Source organism: Crocuta crocuta, unplaced genomic scaffold (genome assembly GCF_008692635.1).
Source record: "Crocuta crocuta isolate KB4526 unplaced genomic scaffold, BGI_CrCroc_1.0 scaffold271, whole genome shotgun sequence".
Taxonomy (NCBI): Eukaryota; Metazoa; Chordata; class Mammalia; order Carnivora; family Hyaenidae; genus Crocuta; species Crocuta crocuta.
The window spans coordinates 5,471,935-5,491,421 of record NW_027527824.1 but is presented as its reverse complement, the minus strand read 5'-3'; the positions used below and the strand labels follow the sequence as shown (position 1 = coordinate 5,491,421).

The 19,487-nt window shown below is 46.3% G+C and overlaps 2 protein-coding genes across 4 annotated transcripts in view; one reads left to right on the top strand and one right to left on the bottom strand.

The window, feature by feature from the left end:
* Positions 1 to 9,475, top strand: part of CD3E (CD3 epsilon subunit of T-cell receptor complex) — a 12,851-nt gene extending 3,376 nt beyond the window's left edge. Inside the window, exons 4-10 of one of the 2 annotated variants that reach the window (XM_077777315.1) lie at positions 1,607 to 1,624; positions 5,128 to 5,160; positions 5,841 to 6,059; positions 7,097 to 7,264; positions 7,917 to 7,963; positions 8,836 to 8,926; positions 9,280 to 9,475. In XM_077777315.1, coding sequence (XP_077633441.1) covers positions 1,607 to 1,624; positions 5,128 to 5,160; positions 5,841 to 6,059; positions 7,097 to 7,264; positions 7,917 to 7,963; positions 8,836 to 8,892 — 542 coding nt within the window. In that variant the 3' untranslated portion in view covers positions 8,893 to 8,926; positions 9,280 to 9,475. Of the gene's footprint in view, positions 1 to 1,606; positions 1,625 to 5,127; positions 5,161 to 5,840; positions 6,060 to 7,096; positions 7,265 to 7,916; positions 7,964 to 8,835 lie in introns of both variants that reach the window. The other variant, XM_077777306.1, reaches the window with a different exon arrangement.
* A 4,730-nt stretch (positions 9,476 to 14,205) lies between these two features.
* Positions 14,206 to 19,278, bottom strand: CD3D (CD3 delta subunit of T-cell receptor complex). Of its 2 annotated transcripts, XR_013338332.1 has the most exons (6): positions 19,085 to 19,278; positions 17,545 to 17,760; positions 16,956 to 17,087; positions 16,646 to 16,689; positions 16,256 to 16,412; positions 14,206 to 15,702 (listed from the first exon to the last, which is right to left on the bottom strand). XR_013338332.1 is itself a non-coding variant. In XM_077777291.1 (5 exons), exons 1-5 carry the CDS (start codon positions 19,137 to 19,139, stop codon positions 16,347 to 16,349), a joined length of 513 nt encoding a protein of 170 aa, XP_077633417.1. In that variant the 5' UTR covers positions 19,140 to 19,278; the 3' UTR covers positions 14,206 to 16,346. The 2 variants fall into 2 exon arrangements, 1 of the variants encoding a protein (XP_077633417.1); XM_077777291.1 differs by having other exon boundaries at positions 14,206 to 16,412.
* Between the last annotated feature and the right edge of the window lie 209 nt (positions 19,279 to 19,487).

The window sequence follows — 19,487 nt, the reverse complement described above, 5'->3', positions numbered from 1 at the left end:
CCAAGAGACCCATTAAAGGTGTTTCTACCACTAGGTCAGTCCAGAGGTAGTTCCAGGAAGAGGAAAGCAACAGAGATCCTAGGAAAAATGAGTTGTAACTATTCGAAAGAAAAAACTTGAAACTGCTCAAATTGGAAGTGCCAAAAGTTTTCATTTGTTTGCATTTCATATTTGATGTGGGATTTTGTAGAGGATATGAACGTATGCACGACCATGTGGCAAATAAGCCTCCAGGGGCAGCATCTGGATGCAGGTTTAGAGTCACATGTCCAATGCTCTGAATGTGTGCATGTATGTGCATTCCTGTGTGCACACGCATGTGAGCACGCTTGGCCGGGACTTATTTCTCGATCACAGCGGTAGAGTCAGAAATGTCCCCAAATTGGAAGCCTTTCTATTCAATCAGCTTCTCTGAGCTGCATGAGACAATTTTGTGTTTAAAGGTGGCCACTGGCTGGTCTACATTCCTTGATACTGCCTCTTTTGTAATGTTTTTAGACTCTTTTTTTTCTTTTTTCCCATGCAGCATGCTTTAACATTACCTTATTTTTTTAATTTTTAATGTTTATTATTGAGAGAGAGAAAGAGACAGAGCATGAGCAGGGGAAAGGCAGAGAGAGAGAGAGAGAGACACAGAATCCAAAGCAGGCTCCGAGCTCTGAGCTGTCAGCACAGAGCTCAACATAGGGCTTGACCTCAAGAACCATGAGATGGTGACCTGAGCCAAAGTCGGACGCTCAACCAACTGAGCCGCCCAGGCGCCCCTAACGTTACCTTACTGACAGATGAAGTATGTCGAAAGCACTGGCATGCTTCAAGATAACTCCTCTCTTCTGCATGCCATTGCCATTTAAGTTTATTTTTCTTTCTCATCGATTTATGCTCAATACAGAGCTTCACCATTTTTCCCCAGCTTTACTGATATAACTGACATATAACACAATGTAAATTTAAGGTGTCTGATGTAATGATTTGATATTGCAAAATGACTACTTAGAATCTATTTTTGTAAATCGCCATCAATTGTTTAATGTAGGAGGTAGAGCCTAAAACAACTCCCATACAGCTATGAAGAATCTGGAGATCTGTTGTTTTCTTTCTTTTTTTTATCTAGAAAATTACATTTTAATACCATAGAGAATTTTTTTTTTTATTTTAATGTTTGTTTTTGAGACAGAGACAGAGCGTGTGCGGGGAAGGGATAGAGAGAGAGGGAGACACAGAATCTGAAGCAGGCTCCAGGACCTGAGCTGTCAGCACAGAGCCCGACGTGGGGCTTGAACTCACAAATCGTGAGATCATGACCTGAGCCGATGTCGGACACTCAACCGACTGAGCCACCCAAGCACCCCAATACCATAGAGAATTTGAAAAATAAATATAAACTTGTCCATAATCATTTCACCGGTCATCAACCTCACTGACATGTTGATGCAGTCTCAGGATGCAGCTTTTTCTTCTTTTTCTTTTCTTCTCTTTATTTGAGTAGAGTTGACACACAGTGTTACATTAGTTTCAGAAGGTCCTAACCCAGGGGAACAGGGTCTGTTCCTAGTAGCTGATACAAGTGTATGTAGCTAATAGTTGCTTATCATTTCCTTTTCAGACAGTGACAGCTCTTCAGGTAAGAGGATTTTCACTCCACACGACCTCTTTTCAAACGTGAGTCAAAATGTGTATTGAAGACAATCATAGTAATAAACACTGAGAACCAGAGCTACCAGAGGAAAAACACAATGGTCTACAGGTAGGCTCTGTCAGGGATGAGCTTATGTTTGTTGCTAACCGTTGTGGACCTGTAAGCATACGTTCAGGGAAGTGTGGATGGGAGCCACTATGAGTTCTTGTGTAAGTTAGGAATTCACTTTTAAAAAATTTTAAATGTTTATTTTATTTTATTTTTTTAATGTTTGTTTATTTTTGAGAGACAGAGAGACAGAGCATGAGCGGGGGAGGGGCAGAAAAGAAAGAGACACAGAATCCGAAGCAGACTCCAGGCTCTGGGCAGTCAACAAAGAGCCTGATGTGGGGCTCGAACCCACGAAACTTGAGATCGTGACCTGAGTCGAAGTCAGATGCTCAATGAACTGAGCCACCCAGGCGCCCCAATTTATTTATTTTTAAACATGGGCATTTATTTTATGCGGTTGTCTAAAGCCATTGTTTAAAAATGTTCAAAAGGCCCTTTAAAGACATATTTAAAAATACATTTTTCTGACTTATTGGTGTATCGCTTAAAATAAGCAAGTCACCACATATTTTTAAACCGTTCATGATACTATTACCTTACATAAATTTTTAAATTCCAAAACACAAAATATTCACTGTATAACATACTGCTTAGCAATAAGATTAGTTTCCCTCTAATATATACTTTACGTGGATTATTATGCAAAATTATTTAAACTGAACTGATAAAAACTAAAAACTAGTGGGGCGCCTGGGTGGCTCAGTCGGTTAAGCGTCTGACTTTGGCTCAGGTCATGATCTCGCAGTTTGTGGGCTCAAGCCCCGCATCAGGCTCTATGCTGACAGCTCAGAGCCTGGAGCCTGCTTTGGATTCTGTGTCTCCCTCTCTCCCTCTTCCCCTCCCCTGCTCATGCCCTCTCAATAAATAAACAATTTTTTTTAAAAAAACCCTAAAAACTAGAGCTGTAAAAGGAGTTAAAATAGAGCACCATTCACCTCTGAAACTAGTTTTAGAGTTGGTTTTTCTAGCGAGAATTTGTAAAATTTCTTACTAAAATGGGTATTAAAATTTCTATTTCGGGGCACCTGAGTGGCTCAGTCAGTTGAGCATCCAACTTCGGCTCAGGTCATGATCTCACAGCTCTGTAGGTTCGAGCCCCACGTCAGGCTCTGTGCTGAATGCTTGCTCAGAGCCTGGAGCCTGTTTCAGATTCTGTGTCTCCTTCTCTCTCTGCCCCTCCCCCGCTCACGCTCTGTCTTGCTCTGTCTCTCAAAAATAAATAAATGTAAAAAAAAATTTTTTTAATTTCTATTTCAACTCCAATGTATAAACACACATTATATTTTTAAATGAATACAAGTTATATTCAGCACAAAATAAACCACAGGTTGTCCCCCAGACTTCTTAAGAATATTTCTGTCTGGCCTACAATAAATTAGAGAAGTGAGGCAAATGAGGTGGTTTTTTGTTTGGTTTGGCTTGGTTTGGTTTGGTTTGGTTTGGTTTGGTTTGGTTTGAGAAAAGGGGGTAGAGGGAATGGAATCCAAATACCTTTATTTAATCATTGTGTATCTAGGGACGCCTGGGTGTTTCAGTCAGTTAAGGGTCCAACTTTGGCTCAGCTCATGATCTCATAGTTCATGGGTTTGAGCCCTGTGTCAGGCTCTGTGCTGACAGCTCAGAGACTGGGACCTGCTTCAGATTCTGTGTCTCCGTCTGTCTCTGCTCCTCCCCAACTCACACTCTGTCTCTGTCTCTCTCTCAAAAATAAATAAACATTTAAAAAATTGTGTATCTAGAATTCATTTAGAATTATAGACTTTTAAGTAGGGCAAATATCCTGAGAGCCAGCAGGTAATGTTTATTTATTTTTGAGAGAGAGAGACAGAGCATGGGGGGTGGAGAGCGGCAGAGAGACAGAGACACAGAATCTAAAGCAGGTTCCAAGCTCTGAGCTGTCAGCACAGAGCCCAATGTGGAGCTCAAACTCACAAACTGTGAGATCATGACCTGAGCCGAAGTTGAATGCTTAACCCATGGAGCCACCCAGGCGCCCCTTTACAGTTCTTTTTCAAACAAACACAGCAAGCAGAGCAAGTAATAATTTACTTTTAAATTATTTTATTTATGATTTCTAGTTTATATAACATTTCTAAGAAATAGTATTGAAAATTATTTCTAAGACAAAATATTATCAACTATCTACATCATTACACGCAAATCCCAATCATTAGCAGTTAGATAAAACTGAAGAATGACTTCTTTACATCCCATATGTTCTTAGCCAGAGAGCTGCCTGAGCAACTGGGTTGGAACTCAGTTCTGTTCTCCATTGTAGCAGGACCGCAAGAAGGAAAAGAAGAAAGCAACTAAGATTTTTCTTAAGCATCTGCTATGTGCCATTCATTTTCACATTCACAATCCATTAACTACTCACAAATACCCTGTGAGGTTGCTGTTTTATCTCCATTTCCCAGATGAATAAACTGAGGCTCAGAGAAGTCAATGACTTGCCCTTGGTCACACATCCTAAAGCAGATCTGGATTCAAACACAGGGCTTCTGATTCAGTCTAACACCCCGTCCCTAGCAGTATCCTATGGCAGAAAACCCTAACAAAGAAAAAGCTGTCTCTGACCACCTCTCCTCTGTTTCGGCTGCCACATGCAGGCTTAAGCATAACCTAGTGCCGCTCTGTGTCCTGGCCACAAATCTTCCAGAAAACAAGGATGTGCCCCAGCCCCACCTCTCAGGACAGCATGGCCCACTGTGGGGGATGTGCCCCGGGCCACCAATACTGCCTCCCTCTAACAAAAATAATTGAGAGTTGATTATGCTCAGGAGATAGTTCACAATAAAACCGCTCTTTATGGGAAGAACCACTGCCTTAATGTGAGTACAGTTCTTCACATAATTGAAGGGCAATAACAGAGAAGTGGTACAGAATAAAGAGAAGGATATTTGATCTCCTATGAGGGGTTCTGTTCATTATAAGAGAGAACTTCTGAATGGTGAAAAATAGGTAAGCCCAAAAGTTAGTAGCTCAAAGATCTCATGAAGACAAGTGAAGGTCTTTATCTCTGAGAAGACCCTTTTGTGTCTAACCAGAATATGGTTCATGCTAATGCAGGACAGTGAACTTGAAGACTGAGAATTTTTCAGCTTTAGGGTTTTAAGACTTTCCACATTCCCATGGACCTGGGGTTAGGAGCCCAAGCTGGTATACCCTTCATGTGATGCATCTGAGCTGCGTGTAGGAGCATACTGGGTGGGCTAAGGACATAACTTACTTTCAAGGCTTGGGGCTCGCTAAAGGATGCGTCTTATTTGGAGGTTCTTGGGGACAGTGTCTAGTCCCACTTGAAAATGTTCATCTATAATTGAAACTTAAGCCAAGGTTATTTTCTTACTGTGCTTTCTTTTTCTCGTGTTCTGCAGAAGAGACACCTCCACAGTCACTTCCACTTATACGTAAGTTTTGCTGTCTTTCATGGATGCCTTGAGGATGCCAGTGGGTGGATAGAGGAGAAGGAATTGGCTGGGAGAGAGTAACCCCAAGAACTGAGGCCTTTCCAATATCACATTTCCAACTTCTCTTTTGGAAACATTCCCCCAAAGGGAATATTTTTTTCCTAGACTTTCCTTTACTTCCATCCTCCCCTTTCTGTCTCTCTCTCCCAAAAATAAATTAACACTAAAAAAATTTTTTTATTTATTTTTTAAATGCTTTATTTATTTTTGAGAGAGAGAGAGAGAAAAACAACATGAACAAGGGAGGGTCAGAGAGAGAGGGAGACACAGAATCCGAAGCAGGCTCCAGGCTCCGAGCTAGCTGTCAGCACAGAGCCCAACGCGGGGCTCGAACTCACCAACCGTGAGATCATGACCTGAGCCGAAGTCAGACGCCCAGCCGATTGAGCCACCCAGGCACCCCTAAAAATTTTTTTAAAAAGTTCTCCAGTTCCCCTTCTCCTTCAGATCCCCTCTTTCATGCCCCGTAGCCAGCAGAGTTCCCCTTTGACAAGAAAACCCAAGGCCTGGATGACAAATGACCTTCTGCACCTGGTTGGCTCTTCGTTACTAATTTGCCTTTGCCAAAATCTTACTGATTTCTGTCTCCAATTTCCCTTCTCTTCTCTCTCATTTTCCAGGGTATGGAGTGTCCATCTCTGGGGACTTGGTAGAGCTGACATGCCCTGAAGATTTGAGAGGTGACTCAATAAAATGGGAAAAAGATGGTAAAGACTTACCCAATCAAAATGATGAACAGCTACGCCTGGAAGAATTTTCAGAAACGGAAAACAGTGGTTACTATGCCTGCTATACAAGCAGCTCGCAAGAGAAGAGCTATCTCTACCTGAAAGCAAGAGGTAACCTGGATCTCAGAGCAAACACTAGTGGACACCTTAGAAAGGACCATTTCAAGAGGGCGTTCTCAATCATTTCTCCTAACTCAACTCACAGCCCCCTGGCATCTTTATGCTTCTCTTACACTCAGTCTGAGACCTTATGGGCCACACAGTGTCTGTGTTTTCTGAAATCTAGATGAAACACCAATGTGGGGCCATCTGGTAAACTCAGCACTGGATCTAAAACAACAACTTCCCAAGAGACAAGGATTGGGTCATGTGCATTATATTGAATCCAGAATTATGGCACACAGATGTGGGTTTATTCGATGCTTTACCCAGAGATAAATTTTTCAGAAAGATTTGCAAAGCTTCTACAAAAAAGAGTTGGGACACCTGGGAAGCTAAGTCAGTTAAGCGCCCAATTCTTGATTTCAGCTCAGGTCATGATCTCAGGGTTTGTAAGATCGAGCCCTAAGTCAGGATCTGCACTGACAGCTCAGAGCCTGCTGGGGATTCTCTCTCTCTCTCTCTTTCTCTGCCCCTCTCCCACTCATGCTCACTCTCTCTCTTTCTTAAAATAAGTAAACATTTATAAGTAAATAAATAATAAAGTGTCATAAGCTATGGCATAATAACAATAGCTGACATTTTCCAAGTGCTTATTAAGTTTCAAGCACTATACCAAACACTTACCAGGAACTTTGTTTTCATACAACCCTCTCAACAATGATATGAGTTAAGTATTATTTTATTCCCATTTTATACAAAAGGAAACAGAGCCTTTGAGAGTTGAAAACACTTCTCACAGTCCTCACAGCTAGTCAGTTACAGAGCTGGGACTTGAACCCAGGGTCATCTGACTCCAGAGCCTCTATCCATAACCCTCACCCTTTGCTTGTTGTTATAAATTCTGGAAGGTCCGGCTCTGGCCTTGGCAAGCATGTGAGTAGGAAAGGGAAAATTGCCTTTATTTGTTCCTTGCTTGGGTCTACAATCCTGTGTCTTTTTTTCTCGGTGATTTCCCTTCTCCCCCACCACCCCCCTGTCCCCCACAGTGTGTAAGAACTGCGTGGAGGTGGATCTAATGGCAGTGGTCGCAATCATCGTAGTTGACGTCTGCTTCACTCTGGGGTTGCTGCTGATAGTATATTACTGGAGCAAGAATAGAAAGGCCAATTCCATGACCGTGATGAGAGGAACAGGTGCTGGTGGCAGGCCCAGGGGTAAGACCATGGGGTTCAGTTGGAAGAGAAGTCCCACCAGGGGGGACGTCCAGCCTGGGCCAGGATGGGTGGCACCCCCACTGCTAGGCCATGACAGCTCCTATAGAACATTCATTGTGTAGCCCACATCTGGACAGAGGGGTTCACATCTCAGATCACTTCTCTCTTTCCCGTCCTAGAAAAGTACAAAAAGTTTATGAACAGGATGGCTTCCCCAAATGCCTGAGAGCACTGGAGTAACCAGATTCCACTCCTGGCCTGTGGGGACAGAGACTTTGGGATATGAGCACCTGCCTTCTCCCTCCCTTACCCACAGGAAGGAAACATGAATGGACTTTGAGCTGAGCAAAGTCATAAAATGCTAAAGATGAAATCGTTAGGGATGGGGGCGACTTCTGTGCAGGGAAGGGGTGAAGCAGAGGGGGAAGGGAGCTCTGCAGGGTAGGAAGGAACCAGGGATGGGGACTGCTCTTTCCTGGACCCTGAGTAAAGAGTATGGAGGTCGTTAGAGACGGGAAAGAGCAGCAGAGATGGAAAAAGGGAAGACGTAGAGGAGAGAACGGAGGGGTGTGCCATCCCGATTTGGGTCTGATTGCCCCGAGATGGGTGTTCCCTCATGGAAACTAATCCTTCCCCACCCCCTCCCCTGCAGGACAGAACAAGGAGAGACCTCCACCTGTTCCCAATCCAGACTACGAGGTAACAAGGGACGGGGGGGGGAGGGGAGCTTTCTAGGGGAGAAGGGGACAGGTGTGAGGGTCCATCTTGCCTCCCGGACGCTTCCAAGCCCCTCACTCAGAGCTCCAGGACAACCCGCCTTGTGCCCACCCCTGCCTCCTTCATGACAGAGCAGGGCCATTTCCAAGGCTGTGCGGCTTCTACAACCACGGCCTGGGGAGGGAAGCAGCCCTCCTCTTTCTGTGGCTTATCCGTTAGCTGGGAGGCAGCACTGGGAATGCCACACCCGCGCCTTCTAACATGACACATTCGGGACCCGCGGCCCACCAGCACACACCGGCACCGTCACACCGGCGGTTGAAATACGCAAGTCCTTCACCGGTCAATAGTCCCCAGCTTCCTGCCCAGCCTGCCCGACACACACACTGCTGGGCCTCACAGCCTCTCACCCGCCAGACTGCCTCCCGATTGGACAACTAGAGAGTCAATGTCTGGCGTAGCAGAGCGCCAGCTGGATTGTTCCGACTGGTGGGTGGCGGGTGCACCACCAATCGTTAAATACTTGGAATATCACACCTGGACAAACTCAACAAGTATTTACCGAGCACCAGCCAAGCGTGTGGCATTCACTTTCACACGAGTGAGTGACTTCATTTAATTCTGAGAGATGGAACTTTAGGTTCCCGTTCTTGAGATGGGAGAGCTGAGTTTTACAGAAGGTGGCAAGTTCAGGTCTGTTACCCATGGGTGCCAGGTTAGGATTTGAGCCTGCCTCCTGGCTCCTAGTCCAAGATTCTTTCCATTGCACTAAAGCTAGATCTTCAGGGGCCCTTCTTTCTTAGGAACGACCTCCTCCCATCCTGCTGACTACCACCTCTCTATTCTTCCCCCAGCCCATCCGGAAAGGCCACCAGGATCTGTATTCTGGCCTGAATCAGAGAGGCAACTGACGGCTCTCGAGGACATTCCCTCCGCCCGGCCCAGGTCTGGCTTCTCCGGGTCCTGTTCTTTCCTGGACCCCGAGTAAATCTTGGACCCCAAGAGAATTGCTCCCCGGCCTTTTGGAGAACTCCCACCCCGCAGCCATGTCCCCAGCTCCTTCCATCCTGCCTTCTCTGCCGGCACTCGGTCCTAGAATATCACTGCCACGTTATCTCGTGAAACATCATGGCTACTCACCCCCTCACACCCGGACGGGCCTCTGGTCCGGGTATTTATTTCTATGATTCACCCCCAATCCCACCCCCCATCACTGGTTCCTTCCTTTGCTTCCCCTCTTCCTTGCACAGAAGTTGCCCCCACCCCTAACTCATCCATCTACCTTTCCATTTTCCCAGCTCTCTCTTCAGTGACCCTTTGTGGGGACGGACCAGGTAACTGGCCGAGGTCCTGTCCTGTTCGCAGACCCTGGCCCGGAGCCAGCCCTCTGCGCCCTCCCTGCAGGCCCCTGGATGCTCCCTTGCGCCTTCATGAATGCGCTAGGCTCCTTGTCAGCTGAGAGAGAAAAGAAATAAAGTGTGTTTGGCTGAAAGAGTTTCTGTCTCTTTTTTCTGGGAGGCCCTCAGAGGCTGCCTGGTTCCCTCAGGTCCTCCCTCCCTCCCTTTGACTAAATCCCCAGCTATGATCTCAAATGGCAAGCCGGTGGGGGCATCATGTGACCCTGTCTTTGGAGAGGGCCTTAAGGAAGAAATAAAAAAGAGAACGAGAAGGAAGAAAAAACATAGTCCTCTGACTAACTTCTCTTGGAGAAAAACATAAGGATGGCAGAGAGTGACTGCTGGCTCTTGGTTGGGGTGGTCGGTTCAGAAAACGGAGGGACAGAAGCAGAAGCCTTCGAAGGCAGGAGAGAGCGGCGGATGGGCAGCGCGAGGTGCTAAGGGGCTTGGGGACCCAGATTTCCACAAGCTGCCTGGGAGAGGAAGCCAGGGTTGAGCTGGGCCGTGGGGAAGGAGGTGCTGTCTAGCGAGCGGCACCCCTCCCTTCACCTTTTGAGACGGCAGCCAACAGCCAGAAGGCGGCTGCTGTGGTTTGGCTCAGCAGGATGTGGCTGTGGGGCCCAGGGGGAGGGCCTCGCCCTGACCCAGCACCCTGCGCTCTGCTCGGTCTGCACCTCTGCACCGAGCGGAGGCCGGAGCTGTGACACGCCCCAGCGGGCCTCCTTCTCCCTCTCTGTACTCTGGAACCTCCCCGCTCACCACAGGGCTATTTCTGTGTATGGCCGTGACCGAAAAGGCCATTCGCGGTTAGCAGCCTCTGCCACATGCTGTGCCCGCTCAGCTTTGGGCTGGCTGGTCGTCGGTACAGCTTCTCTGGTTTGGTCCCCGGCAAAGCGATGGTTCTTTGCCTCTGTCCGCTCAACACGTAGGCTCACAAGGACACCCCATGCTGCTGACCATCCCTAGCCACTGATCAATAGCCTGGCCCTTCTGTCCCAGGTAGACTCGATGATGGAGAAGGGGAGGTCGAGCCACCAACATCTAGTGAGCACTGACTATGCTCTAGAAATCGCCCTTTATGCTCTGCACGAGTTAGCTCATTTAATCTTTTCGACACCTCAACGAGGCAGATAAGATAGATGCTGTCCTGATGAGGTTAGGGGATTCAGAGAGGTTATTTACTGAAGTTGCACAGCTAGTGAGGGACAGAGCTGGAATGAGCAGCCAGCACTGTTCAACTCCAATGCTCTGAACAGCTCCCGGGGCCGACTGTGACCATGAAAAAGTGCTCACCATTTTCCTGGCTTAAAAGCTCTGTACTTAGGGGCACCTGAGTGGCTCAGTCGGTTAAGCATCCGGCTTCAACTCAGGTCATGATCTCACAATTTGTGGGTTCAAGCCCCACATCGGGCTCTGCTGACAGCTAGCTCAGAGCCCGGAGCCTGTTTCAGATTCTGTGTCTCCCTCTCTCTCTGACCCTCCCCTTCTCACACTGTCTCGCTTTCTCTCTCTCAGAAATTTAAAAAAAAAAAAAAGAAAATTAAAAAAAAAGCTCTGTATTTAATCATTTAGGTACTTCTTCAGTGAGTGCTTTTCTCCCCACTCACGTGGCAGACCAGCACTGTGCGAAGTGCTAAGGGGATACTAGCACACAGCTTTTGCCTTCAAAGAGCTTGCAATTATATAAGAGCGGCCAAAAATGCAGAAGATTGAACAACAGTAAAACAAATGAGATTAAGCAGCCCTGAGTGCCACAGACAGTGTTCCCAAGAGAAACAGGGAGAGCTGACGTGGTGGGAAAGCACCACAGAGGAGAAGAGACTCACCTGGGCCTTGAAGGGAAGGATGGGTAGAGCTTGAAGACAGAGGAGAAGACACTCCGCTCACTGAACATGAAACAGGGAACCTGTGAAATAGACTGTCAGCTATTAAACACATTGAACTTACAGTTAAAATCTTTCCACAGGAGCACCTGGATGGCTAAGTCAGTTGAGCATCCGACTCTTGATTTCGGCTCAGGTCATGATCTCATGATCATGAGATCGAGCCTTGTTTCTGGCTCTGTACTGAGCATGGAGCCTGCTTGGGATCCTCACTCTCTACCTCTCTCTCTGCTCCTTCTCAGCTCATGGTGTGTGTGTGTGTGTGTGTGTGTGTGTGTGTGTCTCAAAATAAATAAACATTTAAAAAAAAACTTTCTACAAAGAGAACTCCAGACCAAGAAGACTTCATTAATGAAATCTACCAAACATTGAAGGAAGAAATAATACCAATTCTACACAAGCTCTTCCAGAAAATTGAAGAGGGAATACTTATGGTTCATTCTATGGAGACCAAACTCATCCTGTATAATGGTTATTTTTATGTCAGTCTGGCTGAGCCACAGTACTCAGATATTTGGTCAAACAGACCTGGATATTGTGGTGAAGGTATTTTTTGGGATTCATATTTAAATCAGCAGATTNTTGTGGGGATGAGCACTAAGTGTTATGTGGAAACTAATTTGACAATAAACTATTTGTAAAAAAATAAATAAATAAATAAACAAAATAAAAATAAAAAAATAAAAAAAAATCAGCAGATTCTGAGTAAACCTGGTTATCCTCCATAGTGTGGATGGGTGAGCCTCATCCAATCAGTTGAAGGTCTTACAGAAAGAGCAGACTGAAGTCCCCTGAGGAAGAGAGAACTCTCCATCTCTAGGCTGCTTTGGGACTCAAGCTGCAACATCAGCTCTTCCCTGGGTCTCCAGCCTGCTGGTTTGCTGCCAACTTTGGACTTGCCAACCTTCACAATGCATGAGTCAATTCCTTAAAATAAGTCCCTTTCTCTGTCTCTTCTCTCTTCCCTCTCTTCCTTTTCTCTCTTCCATCTCCTACGTACACACCTTGTTGGTTCTGTTTCTCTGGAGAACCCTAATGACAAACGCTGATATCAAAACCAGACAAAGACACTACGAGAAAAATAAAACCCTGCAGATCAATATCCCTTATGAGTAGATGCAAGAATTCTTCACTAAATTTTAACAAACTTAATCTAATAATATATAAAAAATAAGGGTGCCTGGCTGGCTCAGTTGGGGGAGCATGCGACTCTTGATCTCAGGGTCATGAGTTTGAGCCCCGTGTTGGATGTAGAGATTAGTAAAAAACAAAATACATAAACTCAAACAAACAAACAAACAACAAAAAAACCTAGGGCTAATATCATACTTAATGATGAAAGACAATGATTCCCCCCAAGATCACAAATAAGGCAAGAATATCCTCACTCCACTTCTATTCAACATGGTGCTGGAGGTTCTAGCCACTGCAACAAGGCAAGAAACAGAAGTAAAATACATCCTGTTTGGAAATGGAGTAGTTAAACTATCTTTGTTTACCAACAATATGATCATCTGTGTAGAAATTCTGACAAACTTTACCCAAAAAAAAGAAGTTACTAGAATTAATATGTAAACTTAGGAAGTTTTCAGGGTACAGGATCAGTATACAAAAACAACTGTATTTCTAGATAGTATCAATGCACAATTGGAAATTGAAATTTTTAAAATGCCATATAAAATACTTAGGGGGTAACCAATGTTCATAGCAGCACTCTCCACAATAGTTAAAACATGGAAAGAGCCTAAATGTCCATCAACAGACGAATGGATCAAGAAGATGTGGTTTATCTATACCATGGAATACTACATGGCAATGAGAAAGAATGAAATCTGGCCATTTGTAGCAACATGGATGGAACTTGAAGGTGTTATGCTGAGCGAAATAAGTCAGGCAGAGAAGGACAAATATCATGTGTTTGCACTTATAGGATTAGGAGGAACTTAACTGAGGAACAAGGGGGATAAGAAGGGGGGAAATGGTGGGGGAAAGGGAGAGAGGCAAACCATGAGAGACTCTTGAATGCTGACAAAAACTGAGGACTGATGGATGTGGGGGGGAGGGGGAAGGGCATGGAGGAGGGCACTTGTGGGGATGAGCACTGGGTGTTATGTAGAAACTAATTTGAAAATAAACTATTTGTAAAAAAATAAAATAAAATAAAATGTGATACAGATTCAAAAAAAAAAAATACTTAGGGGGTAAATCTGACAAAAGCCGTGTTTGTGAATTGGAGGAGTCAGTATCATTAAGAAGTCAATTCTCCCCAAGCTGACCTATAAATTTGACAGGATCCAGATCAAAAGCCCAGTAGGTGTTTTGTAGTAACTGAGAAGGTACTTCACATGGGACTACAAAGGACCTAGAAGAACCAGATTACTTTCTTTAAAAAGTATTTCAGGGGTGGCTCAGCCGGTGGAGGGTCCATCTTTGGCTCAGGTCATAATCTCATAGTTCAGCTCCACACGGGGCTCCACACCGACAGTGCAGAGCCTGCGTGTGGTTCTCTCTGTCTCTCTGTCTCTCTCTCTCTGTCTCTCTCTGCCCCTTCCCTACATGCTCATGGGTGCTCTCTCTCGCTCTCTCTCTCTCTCAAAGTAAATAAATGAATTTTTTTTAAAAAGTTGCATCTCAGCCATTCCACTCCTGAGTTTTTATCTAACAGAAATAAAAGCATATGAGGGGCGCCTGGGTAGTGCAGTTGGTTAAGTGTCCAACTTTGGCTCAGGTCATGATCTCACAGTTTGTGGATTCGAGCCCCATGTTGGGCTCTGCTCTGACAGCTCAGAGCCTGGAGCCTGTTTCAGATTCTTTGTCTCCTTCTCTCTCTGCCCCTCCCCTGTTCACACTCTGTCTCTCTCTCTCTCTGTCTCTCTCTCTCAGAAATAAATAAACATTAAAAACTTTTTCAAAAAGAATTAAAAGCGTATGACCACACAATAACTTATATGTAAATGTTCATCATAGCTTTATTTGTAATCGCCCAAACCAGGAAATAACCCAAAAAATTGTCAACAGGTGAATGGATGAACAGCCTGTGGTATATCCATACAATGAAATACTACTAGACAGTAAAAAGGAATAAACTATTGATTGATGCACCAAGACGTATGAATCTCAAAATAATTATGCTGAAGTATAAGAAGCCAGACCAAAAAAGGGTATATGTTACATTATTACACTTCTATATAAATCTAGAAAAACAAAAACTAATCCATAATGACAGAAAGCAGATCAGCAGTTGCCTGGAGGGTGGGGGGATAAGGAGAGAAAGGAGGGAGGGATTGCATGCAAAGGGGCACAAGGAAACTGTTCACGTTGGTGGCTATGTTCATTACCGTTCCAGTGCGGATATTTCACAAGTGTACACATACGTCAAAACATCAAATCTTACACTTTAAACACATGCACTTTTTTCATGTGTTTCACGGTTTACCTCAGTAAAGCCATTTTTTAAAAGCACAGAAAAAGGGAACCAAAGGGACACAAGATTCCAGAAGGGCTCAGGTGGAGGGCAGATTTCTCGATCTTGGCTTCACACTGAAATCACCATAAGCCGTTTTTAAAGTCCTGATGCCTTCACCCAAGATAATCAGAATCTCTGGAGATTCCAAAGTGCAGAGGATTTCCAAGTGCATTCAATGTTGAGAATTGGAGAGAGGTCTCGGGGGGTTATGAGAGCATATGAGGAATACAAGGTCAAGAGAAGTGTGCGGGGTATCGGAAGGGTACAAGCAGTGGTGCCGTCGAAGCCACGGGAAAGTTGCCCAAGGCGGAGGGAATCCAACATGAAAGCAGAGCCAGGTTTCAAAGGACTGCTGTAGTAGGGATGGAAAGGGTAGAAATAAACCATAACCATGAACCAAGCATGTGTAAATTGCAAGTTCATTCCGTCTCTAACAAATTACCATCTGTGTAGAGCTCGAGAAGATAGTGGTCAGAATCACACAGATCTCTGGTGTGTGGCTGTTAATTCTTTCCTCCTTTGGGAACCCTGGTCTAGGAAACTCCCACTCTTATTAAACTGTCCTGAAGTTCTTCCAATGACTCGAACTCTGGGAACAAAAGGAAGGGGTTGCCCCTATGGTGGACAGGAATGAGCATAAAGGACACAAAAGAGTCAGAGGCCTCAGCTCTCCCTCTAAACCAGAGACTCTCTGCACTGGAGGTGCTTCAGAATCACCTGGGGGCCACATTCGTCGAGGGGGGCCCAAGGGTCTATATTTTTAATAAATCTCTCAGGCTCCCAAGGCTTCAGAACCACCACTAAGCACTAGCTGAAGATGACATCTATTGAAAACATCCCAGGCACCTGCCCACTCTCAAATTCCAGCTTTCCAAGTGGGTGAAGAGGAATAATGCATTCTGATCACTGATGAGTTTCTGATGTTAGTTGGTTTCTGATGCAGAAGACAGGGACAGGACGGCACAGGGACAGGTTCTGAGAAAAGAAAGGTGAATGGTACCTTCTATTCAGGAGGAAAGAAAGGGTCTTGAAGGTTGAAACCTTCTTGCAGCTAGGGGCTACCACTCCGTGCGGGTCATAGAGCCAGAGCCAGCCCCTTGGCAGAAGTGGGACTTTGTCATACACGCTCTGCACCTCTTGATAAGAAATAGTCTCCTGGGCCCTTGATGTTTCCACCTCCTCTGCTTACGATGTCATGGAAACTTCTGTGTGGCTAGGTCTCTAAACATAGCAGCCTGCCCTCAGCTGTGGTGAGGAAGCCAAAGCCCTTATGGGGTTGTAATGGGAGGCTGGGGGCAACAGATAGCTGAGGCAGTGTGATGGAGCAGGTCTGCACCCAGGGAGCACCCCCCACCGGGCCCAAATACCACTGGGCCACAAGGGGGTGGAGACTGCCATCACACTGTCCATCTGGGGCAGAGGAACAGAAGAAGGGAAGGAAGGACACAGGTGGCCAGGGAGGGCAAGGACCCAGCCGAGTCAGGACAAAACCCGTGCCTTGCCCGACAGTCTGGAAAAGTCCAGGCACCTGCTGAGTGAGAGAAGACATCTTTATTGGCCGAGCAAGGAAAGAAGGCACAGTCGATAGCTGACACTCCTAGAAGCCACCAGCCTCAGGTTCACTTCTTCCGAGACCAGTTTTCACCAAGATGACTGTACTGGGCATCATTCCGATCTCGAAGGGGCTAGGAGGTGAGAAGGGGGAAGAGTGAGGCAGGCAATGTCAGGATTCTCCCAGAGAGGACCCCAGCAGACCCCAAAGATGACAGCTCCTGCCTGAGCTTTCCAGCTCCCACACTCCCCCCCAGTGATGAGTTGCCCACCAGGACCCTTCAACCATTCACAGAGCACATAGCATCAGACTCCCCATCCCCCCAAACTCTCCCCCATTCGTGGCTCTTCTCCCTTCAGGGCTCACCTGGTAGAGCTGGTCATTTCCCAGGAGAGTTTGAGTGTCAGCGGCTAGAAGAACAGGAAAAAAGAGTCATCAGAAGCCTAGGAGGAGGGGACTGTGAGACCCCACGAACACTGCAGGACATCCTTGGAAGTCTGCATGAGTGAGCCGGGCACAGGTCTTCCCGGAACCAGGCTTAGGAGTCCTTGAAAGATTCCAAGGGCAGCTCCGGGATGAGACACAACCCACGCCAGCCCCATGCTTAGCCGGGGCACACTCACACCCACAACATACATGTGCACATATGCATGCACACTTTGTCCCTCCTACTTACCCTTAGAGAGCCTTCCAGTCTCGTGTCCTGCAAAGCAATAGACCCCCAAAGCGAGGAGAATTGTGGCGATTATGTCCGTGATGATGATGCCAGCCAGGGTGCCTGAGTCCAGCTCCACACAGTTCTGACACACTGTGGGGAGGAGAGGAGGCTTCAAGACCAGGGAACGATCTCTGCCTCCCTAGGGTACCTCCGAGATCTCTCACACCAAGACCCAAAGTTCGGTAAGACCCTTGGAGAAAGCCCTGCTGATGCCCCTGCTACATACATCCACCTCTACCTTTTATCCCAAGGAATCCCTGAGGAGAGCCAAGAAGTAATGTCAGCTTTGTAGGAATGTAAACAAGGTGGCAGGCCAAACCTTTCTCCCAACCAAGCCTCTACTGCTTGAGTCACACGCCCCTACTATTTTTTCCCATCAGCTAAGCTCTTTCTCACTCCGAGGTCTCCAAAGTCTGGCTCATACTATTACAAGAGTGACCCAAGTTCATTTGGAGAACAGATTGGACCACCATAGTCTCCTCTGGCTATAAAGTTCTTATCCAGAGGTCCTACCCATTTCACCCCAAAGGGTCTGGAAGGCACGTACTTCGATAATATACTTGCATAAAATGTATTTTGTCTTGCTCTTCTTTCCTCTTGCACGTATACACTCCTCGTGGGTCCAGGATGCGTCTTCCCAAGTCCAGATTTGTATCGTTTCGAAGCAGTGTTCCCGTCGTTCCCTCCATCCATATGATGCTGGTGTTACAACTCAATAACACCTTGTCCTCAAGCTCCTCCACAGATATCTTGTAGGGACTCACTCAGGGGGGAAAAATACCATGACTGGAGTCAGCCATTGGATCTCTAGCAGATGCCTTATTCTGCTGAGGCTTATACTTAAAAAGGATCACTTTCAGGGCACCTTCGTGGCTCAGTCGGTTGAGCGTCTGACTTTGGCTCAGGTCATGATCTCGTGGTTCAGGAATTTGAGCCCTGCATCGGCTCTCTGCCTGCTTCAGATCCCCTGTCCACCCCCGCCCCACACCTCCCCCACTCACACTCTTCCTCTCTCTCAAAAATAAATAAACATTAAAAAAGAAAGAAATTCAAAGGGGAGTGTAGACTGTGGAAGCACCCAAGAAACACGGAAGGCCAAAGAATGTTCCTTTGCTGGAGATGTCCACATTTGTTCCCCAACAAAACTTCTGGTATTATAAGGAACAAATAGAAGTTGAATTGGGGTAGGGGAGAAGCTGGTTTGAATTACCAGCCCAGTGATCCAGAAGGAGACCCAGGGCAAATCCCATGTAGAGATTTTTAGTTTTTCTACCCTTGCTTAGGGGGAAGGAGACAGAAAAATAGTTTTATCAAATTCATTCTTGGAGCTCCATACAAGACAAGTCTGGTAGGGCGTTTAAAGGCTGGAAGTATATGTACAGCGCCTTTTTAGATCCCCTGAATTGTTTTAACTGAGAGCATTCGGGGAGGGACAGACACATCAGATGCCTCACATCCTATAGTCATGTCTTCCATGGGGAACTGGTTTCCAGTGGAAATCCGGGTGTCCCAAAGCATTCGTCCCAGTTTGCCTGAGTCTGAGAAGGTTTCTAGGGCAAGGGACTATCGGTTTTAAAACGAGGCAAATCAGATGGGTTGATGAGCCTACTACCCTAAATCTACCCTCCTTCCTGTTCAACCTGAAGTTGACTTTTTCTTTAACTCTTTCTCTTTAACTTTCCCTTGAGTGCTGGGTCACGCGTGGCTCTTGGTGGTGACAAATGATGGCCCAATGAGTAAGAGCCCTAGACCCCAGAGACCCTCTGTCTTAGAAGGAGTAGGACTCCCTTACCAGCCCCAGGCCCAAGCCCCTGCAAACCACAGCATTTCCTGCAGATCTCTGGCCTAAGGCCTTTAGAAAGACATTCAAGGGCAACATGCATGCCTCTCTAGAGTCAGTCAAAGCCAAGAGCCTGTTTCCCAAACCCAAGCTCTGTGCTGCATCCCAACCCCGCTCTCCTTGACAGCTCTGCCTTGTGACTCAAAACTGGCATTGAGAAGGACTTTCAAGTGGAGCTCACTCCAGGTGGTAATGTCCCTCTCAGGTCCCTTCTCCAAGATGCCCCCACCACCTAGGGAAGCCTTACCTTGGGAGAGAAGGACAGCCAGTATCAGGCCAGCCAGAAAACTGGAGTGCTCCATTTTCCAGCAGAATTCATTCAGCAGATAGCCCCAGGTCTCAGAATGATCAGCCAGGGTGAGAGAGGATGCCCTCCCCTAACTGACTCATGGGTACCCGGAAAAAGTCAAGAGGCGGGGGAGGAACTAGAAAAGGCTTATTTCTCTGCTCTCTGCCGTTGGTGATGGGAAACTGTTAGGTTAGGGGTAGACCGGGGGTGGGGTAGGAAGGAAGCAGGTGCAAATTGCTCTTTCTCCAAACAGTGAGCTTGGGGGTGAGGTGGAAGGGAGAGCAGAGACTATGGAAAAGGTTGCCTAGACCTCCAGGAAGTAAAAGGAGATTTAGAAAGCTCTTGCCTGCGTCACTGGTGA